The sequence below is a fragment of the Triturus cristatus genome, chromosome 11, assembly GCF_964204655.1.
Source record: "Triturus cristatus chromosome 11, aTriCri1.1, whole genome shotgun sequence".
In the NCBI taxonomy this organism is placed as follows: Eukaryota; Metazoa; Chordata; class Amphibia; order Caudata; family Salamandridae; genus Triturus; species Triturus cristatus.
Window position 1 is genome coordinate 994572644 of NC_140594.1, and position 19168 is coordinate 994591811.

Genomic DNA, 19168 nt, shown 5'->3' on the forward strand with positions numbered 1-19168 from the left:
GTAGCGGGATCACGTATGTAGAGTGTGATGTCATCCGCGTAGAGGGAGATGAGAACCTCTCGCTGAAGACAGCGCAGCGCCTTGTCTCGGTGGTGTTGGCGGAGACGGGCCGCCAGAGGCTCCATCGCTATCGCGAACAGCAGCGGGGATAGTGGGCAACCTTGTCGGGTGCCCCTCGACACCACAAAGGCGTCCGATATGCGCCCGTTCAATCCCACCCTAGCGACCGGTCGGTCATACAGGAGATCAATCCAGCGCGTGAAGCCCAGCGGCATTCCCATGTTGCGCAAAATACAATGGAGGTAGTCCCATTCCAGGGAGTCGAAGGCCTTGGTGGCGTCCAAGAAAACAGCCACCAATGGCAAATCCGGAGCTACATTATGCAGGATGGAGAATAGCGTCCGGAGATTATTGGAGGTTGCCCTTCCAGGGACGAACCCCGCTTGATCAGATAGCACCAGGCCTCCCAGTAGCAACTGCAGCCGGTTAGCAAGAATTTTTGTCAGGATTTTTGCGTCACAATTAATGAGCGAGAGCGGGCGGTACGAGTCGCAGCTGTGAGGCGGCTTCCCAGGCTTCAACAAGGAGGTAATCAGCGCCTCCTGCATGGATGGAGGAAGTGCGCCCGATTCATGAGCCTCCATGAAAACCTCACGGAGCACCGGAGCAAGGATGTCGATATACGCCTTATAGAAGCCCATAGGCAACCCGTCCAGGCCAGGGGCCTTTCCCGGAGCCATCTGTTTGATCGCGTCTTTAACCTCCTCCAGGCCTACCGGCTCCGCCAGGAACTCTCTGTGACGGTCAGAGAGCCATCCCAGTGTAAGCTCCCTAAGGTAGTCGTCAATGTCGAGTGCTCCCACCCTGGTAGTGGAGTATAGCTTCGAATAGTGTGTGGTAAAGGCCGCCAGAATCGAGCGCGTGTCTCGTAACGGAGTCCCATCCTCCCCCTCCAGTTCCAGCACAAAATTAGAACCTCGCGGAGGGCGGATCGCTCCCGCCAAGGATTTACCGGGTCGTTCCCCTTCCCCGTACGTACGGGCCTTGAAGTATTTGCCCCGGAAATTCACCTCTCTTGCAGCAGTGGACATATAGTCCGATAGTGTTTCGCGGTACTTTGCCTGCGCATCTGCATCGGTGTGGTAGTCAGGGCTGCGTTCCAGAGTGTGGAGTGTAGTTTCCAGTTTGCGCAATGTATCTCTTAAAGACCGTAGTACCCCAGAGCCCTTGGAAATGCAGAAGCCCCGTATCGTTACCTTTAGCGCCTCCCAGAGAATGGCCACCCGGTCCACCGTTCCCCTATTGCGGGATAGGAAATCGTCTAGTTCTTGACCCAATTCCGTTCTAAATAGTTCGTCAAGTAAGATGGTGGGTTGGAGTCTCCAAGTCGGAGGTCTGCCCATGATGTCGGGTAACCGGAACTCGGCTAATACCGGAGAGTGATCTGAGTATGTGCGGCTCAAGTGTCGCACCCCTACCAAGGAGGGGGCCAAGGCCCTATCCACCATTATGTAATCTAGTCTAGCCCAAGTTTCATGTGCATGATTCCAGTGTGTGCCTTCCATAGAAGTCGGGTGTAAGTGCCGCCAGGTATCCACTATCTCATGGGTGACGCATATGTCCCGCAGGTATCTGTGTGTGTTAGTGTAGTGGTGCGGTGAGGGGTTCGACCTATCCAGCGTGGGGTCCAGGACAGCATTGAAATCCCCTCCCCAGAGGAGGTGTGTGGACCCCACCTCCCTGACCTTGTTCCAGAGAGCAATGAAACTGCTCGGATTATCACAATTGGGGCCATAAGAGCAGGCGAGGGTGATGGTCTCGGCCCCTATCCTACCCCATGTTATGCAATAACGACCCTCGCGATCAGTGGCGGTGCCCATGGGAACGTAGGGAACTCCCCTTTTAACTAGGATAGTGACGCCTCTTGCATAGGACGAGTAAGGTGCATGAAGAGAGTGGGCAGCCCAACGGGCAGCAAAGGTGGCATTATGACGAGGGTCCATGTGAGTCTCCTGAAGAAACACAACATGAGCATGCAGCCTGTCCAGGGTGCCCAAGATCTGCCTGCGTTTCCTGGGATCCCCCAGGCCCCGAACATTCCAGGTGACGGCAGTGAGCAGGGCCTCCCCCCCTATCTCAGGGCACGCGGTGCGGGCCATGTGAGCCGAGGTATAACTGATGAGTGATGAGGTGTAACTGGCAGCAGGGCCAAAAGTGGAACGGTCGAGAGGTGGCGGCACATTACTATTCCAACAGACATATGCGCACCGTTCATGCTGAATATCAACAACAACCCCAACAAAGTCCCTAGGACTCCCACCCCCGCTCTTATTTCAACATCCCAATCATGTCGAACAGACCAAACCCCCATCCTACCCCCTCCCACCACTGCAGCCCAATCCTGCCGGAATGCAGAACCCCTCCCAATCTTAATAACAAACATAGATGCAAAGGTGGGGTACACCCTACAGGGGACTCGCCGGTGCGCCGGTCCCGCCCTTCCCAATCCCTTTGTTTCACCCACCATGCCATCACCCCATAGGGGGAGGCGTACGGGTGGGACAGGGGGGGAGTGCCAGGGCGAAGTTTAATTGTCAATGTCCAGACCAGTACCTTGTTAACAATATACGATGGCATGTTCAGGGCACCAGATCGCAAAGACCGTGCCTCCCGCACAGCCGGGCGAGAGGGTCAGTGTAGCCCCATAGTGACCGAAGGAAGTGTCCCCTCCCCAAAAAGACCTGAGCCTTCCAAGTTCCATAGGTAAAGTACAGGGCACTCAAAGAGTGGGCCCAAGAGTAAGGGGGGAGTAGGGAATGTCAAGGCACCAGGAAAAAACAAAAGAAGAGAAGAGAGACCAAACAGAAACCATAGCAGCGATACTCATCAGTCAGGAGCAGTCGTCGGAGAGCTGGAGCCTGATCTCGTTCCAGGACCTCGTCGCCGAGGGGCCGCAGAAGACTGTTCCTTCAGAAAGTCCTCAACTTGTTGCGGAGTGCCAAAGAAGATGGACTTGCCATGATGTGTGACCTTGAGCTTGGCCGGATATTGCATGGAGTAGGGGATTTCTCGTTGCTGTAGCTTCTTCTTTACTCCGGTAAATTTCCGGCGGGCATCCTGCACTGCTTGCGTAAAATCCGGGTAGAAGGAGATGGTGACATTTTCGTGGAGGATCGGTTGTTTCTCCCTAGCTAAGCGCAATACGGTGTCACGGTCCCTGTAGTTCAGAAATTTTATGATAACAGGACGTGGTGGGGCCCCAGGAACTGGACGAGGCCCCAGGGAGCGGTGGGCACGCTCCACCACTAGTTGCGGCGAGAAAGAGTCCCTTCCAAATTTGTCGATCAGCAGCTTCTCCATAAAATCCTCCATACGACCCCCACCGCTGGACTCCGCAAGGCCAATCAGGCGGACGTTGTTTCGGCGGGAGCGTGCCTCTAAATCTTCATTTTTGTCGGCAATGACCTTGAGCAACCGGTCCATCTGAGTCAGCTTAGTTGCTCCGGCCACTGCGCCATCTTCTAGCTCCGATATTCGTCCCTCCGCCTCTTTCAGGCGCTCTCCGTGTTGGTCCAGCCGATGTACCACTGCCTCCAATCGTGTGTTCATGTTGTCGATTTTGGTGTCAATGGACGTTAGGCTCGCCTGAAGTCCGAGGAGGATAGCCTTCCAGTCCACTTCCTCCTCCTCGCCGGGCCCTGCCTCGCCACTCTCCGTAGGCGGGGTGCGCGTCTTCTTTTTTGGGGGGTTGAATTGTAGAGTCGCCTGTTTGGCGTCCGTTTTACCCATGACGACGCCGGGCAGGGTCGAGGGGAGCTGGTCCGCCAAAAAATATAATATTGTAGGCGCGTGCGGGAGCCTCAAGTCGATGCCAACCCTCAGGAGAGGCAGTCTCTTCCAGGCCGCAGGGCGCCTCGAATTACCACAGCACCCTCTCAGCCTCCGCAGGTATGGGAGCCCGCACCTCCGCAACGAGGGCAGACCAGGAGAGATGTACGGAGGGTCCGGGTCGCCGCCAGTCCCAAACGCCAGTCGAGGTGCTCCGCAGGCAGTCCTCCCTCGATGCGGCTCGCGGTGTCCACAGCCACGGTTCCTCCGCAGTGTACAGGTCTATGAGCGCGCGCCTCCGCTTCAGTGTGGTCCGGCTGGGCGGGCAGGGCCTCTACATGTACGACATCCGCAGCCCGGGGGCAGCAGGGTCCATCTCACACTGCGAGCCCGCCCGGCGCCGCAACGGAGGGGACGTCAGGCCCGCCGCGGTCACCACGAAAGCGGCGATCGCGTCAGCCGCCGTCCGCAAGTCCCTCGCGGCCTGCAGGGCCGAAGAATCCTCGGTCTCGCGTTGTGTGGAGCCCTCGAGCCACAGGTCCGCCCCTCTCGCTGCCTCGTCCAGGGTGGGTAATATCCGCGCCGCTAGGGCACCTACGGACTCGAGACTTGCGTCGTGTGGACTCGAGGCCCTCAGCTGTCCGTCGGCATCGGTTTTGTATAGGTAGCTGGCCTGTAGGATGGATTTGCAGGGTGTTTTAACGCCCGGCTGGCGAGAGCCTCACTTACGCGCGGCCATGACGGTCCAGCGCCACCTAGCGCCCCTGACTTCAGTCACATAGTTAATTTAGAAAGGCCGCTGGCATCATTTATTGGACCGCAATATCCCACTAACGCTGCCTAATGATTTTCCCACTAATTTAAATTGCCAGTGAGACTATAGATCTTACTTTTTCAGGTTAATCTAGCTATAAACTTCAGACTAAGCCAGTCACATGCTACACTATTGTTCATACATAACACCCCAATTACACACACAACTACAGGAATCTTCAGACTTCTCCTATCTGCAGTGCAAACATTGGAATGTTATGGATGACATCTAGGCAGTCAACAGCATTTCAACACTATACCACGGCAGAATGTGCGCTGAACAAATGTCAGTAACATAACACAATCAAGCTCTGCTTCACGTGTGTATTATGAAAAAGAATGGCATGCAACCCAATGTTGATGACGTAAAGAAATGCAGGTAAATTAAAACTTGCGATAGCCCAGTAAAGTGAAATAATTGAAAAGTTTAATAAACATCAATTCTTGTTATAGTCCATTGAAAGCAGAAGCACTATTCAAGTTAAGATGACTTGTCCACATAGTAAACACTGCGGCCCTCATTTCACTTTCTGTGGGAATCCTGTTTTCGCCCGAATCAAGAATACCGTATGTGTGGAATTAATTCCCGTCAAAGAGGTTACCAGGTAAAACCTGGTATAATGAGGCAACCACAAAAATTCAGTTTTGCAATTAAGAATTGGGAAAATCACACAATGCTACTGCTAGGTGCAGAATTTTGGATGGGGTAGTGCTTCACTTCTTAAATGTCACTCTCTGGCGAATCAGTATTTACCACATACAGTGTTACCTCTCAAAAGAAAGGCTTAAGAGTATCTTCAGATTTGTAATTACAACATGGTATACCCAATGCACAGAAACTGGAGTGCACACCTTGTATTGCCAGATGTTACTATATACTCTAATACTATGCATGTTTTTTTTTTATTTTTCAACAAATCAGTCCAATCTTGGAGTTTTCATCTGTTAGCTTCCTGTGACCCACGTGGACTAACACATCTGATAAAGATGATTTGTAATGTGAATGGCAGTAATAGATGAATATGATACTAAAATACCACAGTTAAAAACGGATTTATGGTTCGGGCTCAAACGTGCAAAACCAAAGATATTTGTCAATTATTTAAGTAACATGCCCAAGACACAACTTAACTTGCGCAACCCGTCCTGTAGTTCTCCTGATTCTCATGTCGATGTTTCTGTACTGTTGGCAAATTGGTGTTTTGAGCATGGCAGGTTGTACAACATTTGGAGTGTGTTGCTAACCATGACTGACAAATTTCAGTGTACAGCCCTTACTATGCTCAGTTTTGGGCTGTGCACATCGAAGTTGGATGCAGGGTTGGCCTGTGGCAAGACCTTAAGCTCAACCTGCCACAGGAGTTGGACCCCCTCCTTTGTGCACGTATGTCAACCATGTGCAGTGGTGATTTGGAAGTAAGACATGGACTGTGGCCAGGCTCTACACTCAATCTGCAGTGGGTGGTGCACAGTGGTGTGTGGGTGCCCTAACTCCTGCCCTTAAAGCAACGGCAATCAGACATTCTAGTGTTTGGTTTAACTTGTGTTTTATTTTTGTTTAAATCGAATCTAGCACTGAAAATGACTGCTCACGTGTCACTTTTTAGTGCTCTTAATTGATGGAGTTTTTTTGTATTTCCTACAAGTTTGGGACCCCCTGACCATTGTCTTGGTGTTTGACTCGCCCTCTGCCGCCCCACCCATGACTGTGGTAGATTTTTTCCCCATTGTGAAACTAAGTTGCAAGATGGTTGGGTAAAAAATCTGCCATTATCCAAACACTCACTTTATTTAAAAATAAAAAAAACACACTTATTGACTAAATTTGCATGTCATGACTCGTGAGTTAAAATGACTGATAAGTGTTAACTCTTTAAAGTCAGATTGGTTACCTTTAAAATGCTAATAACTCAAAAAGTACTTAACGGATTTCCACCAAACCAAAGAAAGTGCCCTTTATCAGAAAAGCTCTATTTTCATGACAAGTTAAATGTAACTTTGTTCAGCTTTCTGGCCCTTAGATGGAAGCAAAATTAACCATGGGAGCTGAAATTGGGGAAAACACTTATTTTTACTCCTCATCTTAACTTTTTTACCCTTGAACAGATCTTCATAAAACATGGCATGCCAAACCTTTTCTGACTGCGGGCCCGATTAAGAGCTGTGCGGGTGGACCGACAGCCCGCAGCGGCGGTCGGGAGAACAACGCCAAGCCAAGGACATCTCGACCGCCACAATACAATGTTGGTGCGGGGCTGGCTGTGTTGCGGTGACATGCTTTGGCTCATACAGAGATCCTTAAGCGCATGCCGCCACAGTACACCACCACTTGTACATCGGGCGCACTGTTGCTTGCACTATATCATGCATAGCACGCAGTGCACGGACGACAGTGCAGGTATAGGGGGGGTTGCAACATGTGCCCTCAGCCACAATTCCCAACGGGCTGAATCGCCCTGGGGCCCTTTTTGTGGCCTTTTAGAAGGGGAACAATTTGATGGGCATAAGATTACAATCTTCCGTCACCCATTGAAAGAGATTTCTCCAAGAAGTGGCTAGGGATTGCATGAATGTTGACAGTCTGCTGTAATTCTACTACCTAAAATGTGATCCCCTTGTTGGTGTGGTTAAATATGAAGTAGAAATTAAATACCTCACCAGACTCATTTAAACATCTGTATGTTCCTCTCTTTTGTAGTTACACATTAATTCCTGTAGCAGACATAGCTGCTTCTTCATGACACCCGTGCCCTACATGGTTTCAGTATTACCTTTTTCAATACTACTGTTCTAATGTATCTTTGCATAACCACTTTTTGAATTAAATTATTTTAAAAAAGGCTATTCACAAATGGTCTTCCATTTCTTGGTTTTTCATGACTGAGAGGCTGTACATGGCCTCAGGCTTTACTTTGCTGTTACAGTACAGTCCTGCATAATCTACTACTTGTCTAGGCTGTGATTTTCCATCCTTTCCTTGAATACAAGTGCCAATATTACACCTGAACCTACCTTTCCTGTTCCATATTGTGCAGTCTAGTTCTGGGAGTACACTTCCAATACAAATGCATCCTGCTACCCTCTACGTAGACAAATTTGCTAAATTCTTTTGAGTACAGTTCTGCTACCTTTGTTTTTTACACTTTGATCTCTGATTAAGAATAGATGCTGAAATATTCTTTTATCCTTTGCCCAAGGAGAGACCAAGGATCGAATGGGTATTGGAATTTTACTTTATCGCCACCCGAAGTTATCTCATAAATACAAAAGGGCTGATTGTTATTATGTGCACATGAAGCATGCGTCCCTCTATCCCCGTTTGTTTCAAAGCCTGGCAATCTATGTAAACCTGCTTATGTGCTGTCTGGTTACATACGTGTTGTGTGAGACTTAGTTGGTATGTTCATCCTGTGGTTGTGTTATTACTCTTTGTTGATTTGTACGTCGATTTCCGTGGGGATATATAGTCATGCATATGTGATGTGTGTCTGTGTGTTCATGGCTGCTGAGTGTCTCCTCTTTTGAATGCACCGTTCAAAAGCCAAGCCTGTTGTCGTTGTTCATACGTGGTTTTGGTAAACAGCAAACCGTTGAACCACCAATTTTGAATTAGATTTCCCTCATGATTTCTAATCTACAGTAGCTATTTGATTTAACTATGTACTCGCTGTGCGTTGCGTGCATACAGCTCTTTTATTATGTGCATTCTTTTCCACCATTTGGTATAATTGATTTTAATTAGGGCTCCCAGTTTTATGGTATTTATTTTTTTAACATTTCTGTTTGTATTTATCCATATTAATTTCATGTTTTGCGTATAAATGTAGTTGTAAAACTGTATATTTCCATATTTATTTAAATGATAGACACGCACTCATACTTTGATGTCTGTCGTGTTTTAGCTATTTGAGTTACCAAATATCACATAGCAGTACATCCTATGGCTTAATATTAGCATTATACCACAAATGTATGTTGATACATGCAGTTATTTAAATAAATGTCATCCTGGTTTTTAATTTCCCATGCTGTTTATCTGTTCAGCTGTTGGGCTATAATTCATGAAAGACAGCACGAAGAGTCACTTAAAGGAAGCACATTTTCTGTATTTATCCACTTTTAAAAATAAATGCAGACAGAAAACACATTGTTTTCTGTCTGTATTTATCAGTAAAAATCCATAAAAACGGAAAACAGGGGGCCTTAATTTTAATCTGTCTGTACTTTGTATTTTTATTGGAAATTGTTACCTTCTGAACGTCTTCATGTTTTCTCCTCTGGAAACAGTTTGGTAGCATGGACATAAGGATGCAGGTGAGGGCAAAGGAAAACAAAACAGATGCTGCCAGAATCTCCAGGGACAGCACAGCGAACGTCAACATAATCTGAGCAGCAGCTCACATGATGTTGGCTTCTGTTCGAGTGTCATGGGTTGGATTTCAGGGCTGCACTTTCCCTCCTGGCACTCGTTTTAATCCCCCTCATGTCGTTGCTGTTGAAAGGAGTTTGCTTCCAGCGTGCCTTCGCTACAGGGCGTAAAGTATGATAAAGCATTAATAAAGTGGTCTATTCATTACCAATTCACATAGTTTCATCAAGGCAATATCTATTTATGTCGATCGTTTTATTAAAATATGCATCTTCAGAATTGCAGCTACATTTATTATCACGACACTTAGTATAGATTTGACAAAGAATGATTTTGTAAATATTCCCCGTGATAGCATTGTTCTCATCTTTGTTCAATCACAACTCTCCAGTCCCAGTACTGTATGCACCAAGTGAGTAGTATATGCCGCTGACATGCGCACGCCCTGGCTCCTGGGCTTGGTACAGCCACATTTGTTGCTTCTGTTTCCAGAGGGAAGCATAAGGTAAGACCCCACTGAGCTGCTGAAGTCTGGAACGCCTCTGCTCACTCGCTCATTCTAATCCATTTATGGTCTACTGTGGATACATTCCATCTATCAAGGTGGTGGGACATCATTTCTGATGACACAGGCATGGATGCTGTCAATTACTGTGTTCATTGAATAGCTTCTAGAGAGGAACTTGGTCCAGCTGACAGTGTCTCTGCCTTTATGTTTAAATGCCACTTAACTGGAGGTGTCATGGTCCTTTTAGACAAAGGGCACCTTTCTTTACAGTCCTAAACCCTCATATGCCTTCTGCTCCCACCCTCCAAACCCTCCGCTTATGTCAAGTGATTTTTAGTACATTGGGCTAATAACTGCAGAAACAACTGGTACCATTTAGCAAATCTGGGAAGACGCATTGTACTGCCCCAGTCTCTCCACAGAGGGTTGCAGTTCCATTAATCTTGTCTGCAGTTTAGAGAAACCGGTATTTGCAGCCAGGAGGTCTGGTTATTTTATAAGGGTAAGGGCTTTTTCCTTCATTGTCGAGTTTGTGTTTCTGTGGATGGGTGATTGAATGGCTGCGATACTGAGACAGTGGTTGAATGGATGAGTGAGTTTCTTGATAAGCATAGAGTGAGTCAACAGGTGGATGAGTGGTTGAATAAGTGAGTGCACAGATGAATGGTTGGATGAAGTTGAAGCTACAAGAATGATTTAAAGAGTGAGGACACAGACTGATGTAGGTAGATTACACCAGTCTTCCAGGCCTAGGCGTCAAACAATAATATTAACAGTGTTATTAAACAATTAAGTACAACCAGAGCAAGTATTAAGGAAGGGCATCGCATCATGGTGCCATGAAAACCCCTCAATTTATATAAATAATTACCAGCCTTTTACCTTTAGAAGCATTGTACCAAAGGCAATCACTGTTGTTCCCAAAGTGGCTTCAATATAATCAATGTCATTAAGTTGGTACAAACATGATGCAAAACAGGGCACATTTCTGCCATAATTACCCCCATATGTTAAGAATGACCATGACTACTTCTATGCACATTACAATTTGCCCCATCACTCATTAATCCATTATGCATGTTCAGATTTGCATCATCGCACATTTATTCTAACAGTTTATGTAGATTAGCTTTGTTACTCAGTAATCATTAGTGAACGTTTAAATTTAGCCCATCACACAGTAATTCATTCTTCATTCATCTTGAGTGCGTGTGCACATTTGCACTCAGATATATTGAGAGTTAAGGTTTTGCAGCATGCCTTACAAGACTTAGCTGCATGGCCACATTTGCACCATCATTTACCAATTCTCGCTAAATACTCATATTTGCACAGTCACTTTTAATGCTGTCATAGTCCACTTGCAAACATATATAAAACACACATTTGCTATTATTACATAAGCCACTCCCATATTAAATCACTGTTTATACGGACGATGCTACACCCTTCCCAAGCAGTATCAGTGATGTATTTATCTGCTACATGAACCAATAGAAATTGATAAACGTGGAAGAGGGTGTCAACTGGCTTGTTTGTACTGCACCTTCATGTATTGCCTTTACACATGCTGTAGTCTATTTTCTAATTCAGTCCACATGGGTCCATTTTTTTGTGTGTATGTATGCGTATATATATATATATATATATATATATAATATATTCAATTACCAATCTTTTACACTATTCTTTCCCCAACAATACCTTTTTCATTTAATTCTACTACTTCCCCTAACTTTTCTGCCTGTTTCTTATGATTACTAAGGTAAAAAAAAGTAGTGCTACATTAGAGCTGTGCACTGCAAAGAAACATAAATTGGTATTCGCCAATGTATCCATGAAGTATAGCGAAGTGATGGATTTTCTTAGCCAAGCAGACCGTTCTTTGGAAGCTTCGTGGACAGTTTTGTCATAATTGTCTTTGGCCTGACCCAAAAGATGCCTTGTTTTAATGATTACAAAATGTGTTATTTGTCTCCCTTTGAGAAACATGTAACACAGCGATTTGGACTGGGTCATACAAGTACTCTGTGAATGCATTCAGTACCGGGTGTTGGTTTTTATGCTCCGTGTAGTGTTCTTGGATGGCTCATACCTTCCGAAAACATTGGAACTCATCTGTATAAAACTGTCTTCTCCAATCACTATTACAATCCTCTCTGGGAATAACATTGTTTGCTTGACCTTCCCTTGCCCCTGAGCCAGCCTTTGCCCCCCACATGTGCTTGTGTACACAACATGTTGTTCACCCTAACTTTATGCTCTGGGATTTTGGGTGGTAGAAGGATGCGTACATCCATCCAGTCCACTTCTCCAGTAGTACATGAACCTAGCCATGTGCCCTGTCTTTGGTTGCAACATTCTCCTTTCAGAGGGCTGTTTTGAGTTGTTTCAAGGGGGGATCATTACTCCAGAACATTGAGCGGCTGTGTATCCATGTGCAAAGATGTCTGACCACTATGCTTTGTTCTGTTTCACACACTCAATAGAGGGTTAGTATGGCTGCGATCAGTCCGCCGCCTGGCGGATACACTGGCGAATCAATAGTAACTGACTGTAATTGGTCAGTATTTATTGGTATGACCATGTGATTCATTCATTGCAGTAAGGCTGAGGCATTGGCAATGACATTACCCCTGCCCGAAGCAATCCTCCTCACCTTTGAGCTCACCCATGTTGCCATATGATGAAAGGTCAAGAGGCCGATCAGGTCTCTTTTTATTTTGCTACTCCCCTCCCTGTGAGTAGTATCTATGCTGGCTATGCTTTGTTGTATTTATAGTGTGTTGTCTAATGTTACCTGAGGAGCATTCACAGTTAATTGTTCTTGATCCAATTGTAGGTAGCCTGCAGGTAGCTGATGGTCTGCTGTTTTACCTACTCCATGAGCCAAATTGCTTGTTCTTTAATTTGCCTGCCTGTTACTCCTCTGCATTGAGTGTATTTCATAACTCTTTCTTTCTCTTGGGTTCACATTGTTTACATATTTGAAGTAACTAAATAGATCTCTTCCTTGAATATCATCTCAAATGTCTACATTCATCAGGTATATTATACGTAGAAAAGTGTAAGGCTGCAGATGCATGTAAATAACCAATGTTAAGTGCCTGCTCTCTTAAACTGATTGCATTATTTTGTGGTCATACGTCCGTGGCATATCCATATTTAATAGTATCTTGAGGTTGCGTTGCCTTTTTTTTCATGATCCTCACTCTCTGTAGGTACTGGTTTATGGCAGCTCACAACACAAGTATAGCTATTTTCAAGTACAAGTAGCTCTTCTTCCCTCTCTGTCCATTGTCGGACTGTGAATGTTAGTGGTATATACCCTTCCTTGTCCTAATAGCTGCATATGTTTCATATCATGGGTCATGTGTGCCAACTTTATCCATGGCAATGGGTACTAGCTCATCTGCTATCTGAAAAATCTGTCCTGCTGTAAGTGGAACCAGGAACTGAGGTTGAGGGGTAAGCTATCTATTGCTCCTGCTGTATCCTTACAATGGATGGCACTGACCCATTGTACAACAAGGCTGTCGCTACAGTTTTCACCCCCGTTACACTTATGTGAGCCTGAGCCAAAGACCAACCCTTTCCCTAAGGTGGTAAACAGTCATATTTTGCTTCTCCTTAATTCTGCTGGGTTGGCATAAACTTTGATAATATCCGTGGAATATGCAAGAGATACACAAGAACAATATCTGTCTGCAATACATAACGTTTGTGGACGTATGGCTGATGTTTTAACATAATCCTTGGGCTTGTCTTATAGCTGAGTCCTGTTCTTGTGATCTATGGCTTTTGTTGCCGTATGGGATGATTGTACTCTTGGCTGATGTATTGTGTTGACACTTGTCCTTTGTTGTGATTGCCGCAGACATGGCGTTCCTGCCAGATGAATCCTGTGAAAAGGAAGAAGATATTTTGTCGGGGTCTCCCCACCTATCGTTAGCTTTGATTTTTCTTTTTTTTTTAGATTCTTTTTGCTATTGCCTGCCATCCTGCCCTTCCTCCCCTGTGACCTGCTTATGAAGTTGAGGAGCATTTTCAGCTTTTTTGTGACAGACTTTGCGAAATATGGAGCCATATGTACTGCAGTCCTGGGATATGTACGTATTACATACACTACAGTTGACAGCTCATCTGTTACTTTTAGAAGACACTCGTGGGGAGCTGCTGGGAAGGGGTGATGTTACTCATGTCTGTGGATTTTATACAGGTCACCAACCTGCATTTCTATCCTTTGACTATACTTATCAAAGTATTTCTACATTATGGTTCGATCACTTTCTTCGGAGTGCCAAATATGCACATGTATCGCTTGTATTGTTTGCATATGTTCTTTAACATACTCCTTTGAAGCTAGCTCAAATTGCTTTCTGCGGTGTTTTGGGGTCTCATATGTCAATAATCCCACCCTGGCATGGTCCTTACAAAAAATGCTTTATATGGGCTCCCTCTTGTTGTGGAGTGCTTTTGTCTGCACAATTGTTCCAAAACACACTGGAACGCCTCTTCTCACGAAGTTACTCTTGAATCACTCCTTTTTAGGTCTCGCCTGAGCCAGCGCATGCGCTGCTCTGCGAGACATTTAGTAGGTGGGTTTTGAAAGTGCAACCCACATTTTTGTGCTAGCTACAAGCTTGAGTGCACGATGGCGTGCACGCGCACAGCTGCTCCCCGCATTCCCCCCTCCCTTCTCGCCCAGCCATCTGCCTTTCCTGCTCCAGCCTTCAGCACCATCTCCGACCCTCCCCCCCCCCGCTGCTGCGCACGCATCCCTAGCGTGCTTTAGCGCGTCATCGCGATCACTTTCGCTTTCAGAGTGATCGCGATTGCGATGACTTTGACTGGAAATCTATTTAAACCCACTCACCAACTCCAGCTTTCTCTAGCATACACCTCATTCTCCAGCCTGTACCCCCCCTTGTCTCCAACTATTGCTACTAATTCCCCCCTCCCCCAAACCATCCAATCTCGACAACCCAGACCCCACGGAACATTCTTCCTGCAAGACCACCACCTCGTTGAACCCTGCTCCGGCCCCTAAAGCCAGACCCCAACCCTCAGCACCAAACACCTCCGTGTGCTGCTTCTTTCTCTGCTACAGAGATTCGCAGCTAATCACAAGTGTAGGCGGCCCAGCCACGACTCTGAAACACCACAGAAATACAGGGCCATCACAAGCCGGGTTAGATACCGGCCTCCTATGCTCCTTTCACGCTCAGTCCTAAGCCAGCACGGTGCTCTGCTGTCGCCCGCCCTTCAAACCTACAGCTCGCTTCTTACACTCCTTACCTGTCTATGTTAGAAATGGATCTCCTGTGCCACTTTCAACCTCCAGCAGCCCTGGCCCCAGTACCCACCGGCCTTCTCCGTTTCGCTCCTCACACAGCCGCCATTTTGTTCCCGAAATTTCCCCCCCAGTGTTGCCAGGTCTGGATGCAAAAACAAGGGCAAACTGCGAGAGGGAAAAAGCCTGAAAGAAGCCCCGCCCACGTGAATGCAAGCCCATCCCTACATATCGACAGTAACTGTCTACAAAAGAGAACATGTGACTCATCGCTCCCATTGTTAGTGAACCAACGTGAATGTTCGTCCGCTCTAATCGATGTCTGTACTTTTCTACCTCATACAGCCTGTGATTTTTTTTTCTTTGTTTCAGTGTCTTTCCATTCCCCGCCTGCATTCAACGTGCTCTTTCGGCTGTATTTGTCCTCCCGCTTCATTGCCACTTTCTGTATCCGTTTTCTACGACCTTTGGCCCTTTTTCGCTCTAGTGTTGATATGACATAAATGCCCATCCTTGACCTCTCTTTGTTCTATCACCCCTGTGCGTTTTTCTAAACCCTCTATTTTTTTGCTACCCCTGTTGGTTTTTTTCTGCTCTTCAATGTTTTTACCTTGCCTGCGTGGGTACGACAGTTACAGTCACTTTTTATACCAAAGGGGTTCCACGCACTATAAAGTTTTACATTTCCCTTAACTCTTTTGGATAAATTTGTTCCAATTAACTACAATTGAAGTACATTTCCCCGTTTAACACTCGTAGGATTTTCTGCTCTCCAATCCAGAACAAGCATTGGCATAGCCAATAGGTCTCGCTTTTGGGACCTTATAAGTATTTAGTTATGCCGCACAATATCCTTGGTGCAACAACGTCAACTGTTGCATTGCTAAACACTTATAAGGTCCCAAAAGCGAAACCTATTGGCTATGCCAATGCTTGTTCTCATGCTTCTGTTTAGTTCGGACTTCAGTCTCTTTACTTTCCCTGAACAGTGCGTTCTATAGAGGATGTGAAATTCTTGTTCTATCCCCAACATTTTACACAATGTTTATTTCCTTTTGGGCTTGAAATGTGATCGGTTTTCTGCCGAGATGCAGAGGAGCAATCCAAACCTACAAAATACATCCTCTGTCAGTACTTTGTGTGTATGAATGGGTAGCAGTGGATAGTAGGGATAGTCTCCAGCCACCTGGATAAACTAAGACGTGCTTCTTGCCTGTCTTCGCTCTGGGTAAAAGGCCTATGTACTCCATATAAATTACTTGTTAGCCATGGTCCCCCTACTGATGGTCCATGTTGCAGGGCACCATTTCTCTTGTGTTTTTGATCTTTTCTTATGCAAGAGAAACCAGTGTCTATAATGCTGTAGACCCTTTTCCCATGAGGCCCACCACCCTAGGTTGAGGAACAGAGCGTTAGCGTTTTGTCCTATGGGTTGACTGTAGTTTCCATGGCTTATGGGTAAAGTAATTTGCCGCATATGAAGGGGGTATTAAAAAGTGTGTGTTTCTCTCTTGACCTGTTTGTGTGACCACATTTTGACTCTCTTCTTGAGTAATCTGTGTATTGTTTGGGTGCCACAACACCCCGCCATAGGAGAAAAGTTTCTTCATTGTCCTGTGTATGCTGTAGGTCATTTCCCTAGAATGTTAGTGATCTCAGCATCTTTGCTCTGCAGTTATTTTAACATTTGGAACTTTTCTTCTCTTGTTTGCTATTTATATTGGACTCATGCGACGGCATGTATCTGCGGTTTATATATGTGACTGTTCTCATGTGGAAATTATGTGCCCCACCTAGCAGTTTCTACAGTGTGGGCATCTGTCCTTGAAATCTCTGCTGCAAACGGTCCTTGCTTGTGAAGTGCTTTTATTTTCTGTCATATTAATCCAGCCAAAGTGGTATGCTTTTTCGTGTCATTCTCCAGAAATTGTCATATTTGCCTGGTCTGCACCTGAAGTGCGGAATCCTCATTTGGACCAGTTTTGAGGTAGATTCTGCTGCTTTGAACGACAAAGTCAGTGACTATGTTTATGTGGGTTGTGTTCTCCGGCAGTTGCTCTGTGGCACGCATTAAAGCCATCCCAGTCGCTGCCAATTGTGTATATTGTGCAGATGTGTTGTTTTTGCTATAAAAGTGCTAGTCACTGGAAACCTGTTATCAGTCAGTCAAAATACTTTATTTCGATCACACAGATTAACAAAGTAGAAAAATATAACACAATTTAAAAGGTGCAAAATAAATTAAAAAAAGTCCAGCTGTTATCACAAAACAGATAAAATTATTAAGACAAAGTAAAGCAATTCATAGGCTAAGCACACGTACAATTTGCAAAACACTCCACTTATTTCATCCCTATTTTAGCTGCTCGGGAGGTGTCTACTACATCATCCTTGTCGTGGGTTTATGATAAATATATTTATATAAGAAGGGGGTAGTAGTGTTCCCAAATGGGAAAAACCTGCACCTCAATATAGAAATACATATAAAGAGAGAAGTTAACGGCGTGAAACAGTCTAATGGAGAAATATTATATATCTAGCGGGGTGCTTGGCTAGCTAAAACCACCCACTACCCAAGAGTGCTTATTAGGCAGCTATAAGGACAATCTGCCAGTTAGAAATGAAAAGCAAAAGCTAATACAGCACATCCACAAATCCTGTAAAGAGGTCCAACTGAATCCCAAGTAATAAGGACCTATTGTCATACAATAATCAAATGAGCATTATCAAACAACAAAGAGTTCATGTATGAGAGTCCGAGGTTAAATACAATATGATGAAGGGTCCACTTGATGTCAGTAGAAGATGTTCTTTTATTGCTTAGAAAATTCAATATCCACGATAAAGTACAGCCAACACGTGTTTCATCAGTACTATAGACTTTCTCAAGGCTATCGAATGAAGGTATAAAGAAATTGGAATTCAAAGTCAATTGTAAAAAGACAAGTATAAATGTAGTTGGCAGTCCACACAATGTCGATCGCTAGAGTCAGAAAAATCTTTGAAGTCAAAAACAGTACGTAACCGAAGGTAAGGTCAACCAATATGCAAATATAATAATGGTAAATCCATGTCAATAGTAGTTCTAAAGCATCTTCCCAGTAACCACGCTCTTGAACTATGATAAATATATAGCTCTGTGCCTCGAACATATTTGTTATCCTTTGAATGTCCATCTGTTACATATGTTGTATATGTGGGCATGACTTTTTCCAGGGGACCTGGTTTGAAAATTGGATGAGGCATGTCAGTGACTTCCATGGAGCATTTTGTAAGGAATGTCCTTTAATGAGACTCTAGTCAACACTAGATTGAAAGGGGTGGCTGGAACACATTGTGTCTCTGCTCTATAGAACAGCTTTCAGTGGTGGGTGATGGGTCTTGATAATTTTTGGGTTCCCAGTAATGTAGGGGAACTTGGCCAGTGCCCAATACACAGCTAAAACCCTCCACTCACAGCGAATGCAGCATTGTTCAATTGGGGATTGCATTTGAGAAGCAAACCCAAAAAGATAATCTGTTTGGCTCTCATCAATTGTGATATCTCTGCCATAGTGTCTGTGTTTGAAATGGGCCATAAATAGTATGGGAATTCAGGGTTGAAGCTGATTTAATGCCGGTGCATCCTGTAACAGTATTGTATTTAGCAACTGCATTAGTATGCTCTTCTATCCAAATCCATCCCTTGGTATGTAATGGCAAAAACAACAAGGTGATTGATGGAATGCTTGAATTAGTCTCAATCGCTGGCAATTGCGGTAGGCCGCATCCAAATCCATTGTTTTTATCCTACCATGCCACCTCAGTTTGGACCAAGCCATACGCAAATCAGTCTTGACCCTGTTCCTCACGGGAACAATCCACCCAAACTGCCAAGCCAGGTCCTGTCTGAACCAGAACACAAGCCACCTAGGACAGGTTTCCCCCTTGGTGCTTTTCAGCCACCTATAGCATAGAGTGGCACAGTGAGTCTGAGACACACATCTGGGAATACCCGGCGCACATAGGGCTTCAAACGCAAAAACAAAGTGATGGATGGAATGCTTGAATTAATCTCGTCACTGACAATCGCTCTGGACTGCTTCCCAATCCATAGTTTTTCGCCCACCATGCCACCTCAGTTTAGACCCAGCTATGTGCAAATCAGTGTTTAGTCAGCTCCTCATGGGAACAGTTCTGTCCGAACTGCCAGACTGTGTCATCCCTGAACGGGAAACATAAGCAACCTAAAGACCCAGAATAACAATGGACTGGGATGCTGCCCAAGTAATTACCAGTGGTTGAAATTAATTCAAGTATTCCATTCATCAATTTTTTTGTATACTTGGCATGCAACGGGTTATAAAGGGGCTTAACA

The 19168-nt window shown here is 45.4% G+C and overlaps 1 protein-coding gene across 2 annotated transcripts in view; it reads left to right on the plus strand.

Moving 5' to 3' along the window:
• Positions 1–19168, plus strand: part of RNF13 (ring finger protein 13) — a 272427-nt gene that overhangs the window by 9427 nt on the left and 243832 nt on the right. Inside the window, exon 2 of one of the 2 annotated variants that reach the window (XM_085635094.1) lies at positions 13495–13627. The exons of the other annotated variant lie outside the window; for it this stretch is intronic. Within the exon in view, the coding sequence (XP_085491220.1) occupies positions 13606–13627 (22 nt within the window). The 5' untranslated portion in view covers positions 13495–13605. The remainder of the gene's footprint in view (positions 1–13494; positions 13628–19168) is intronic. 2 annotated transcript variants of the gene reach the window in all.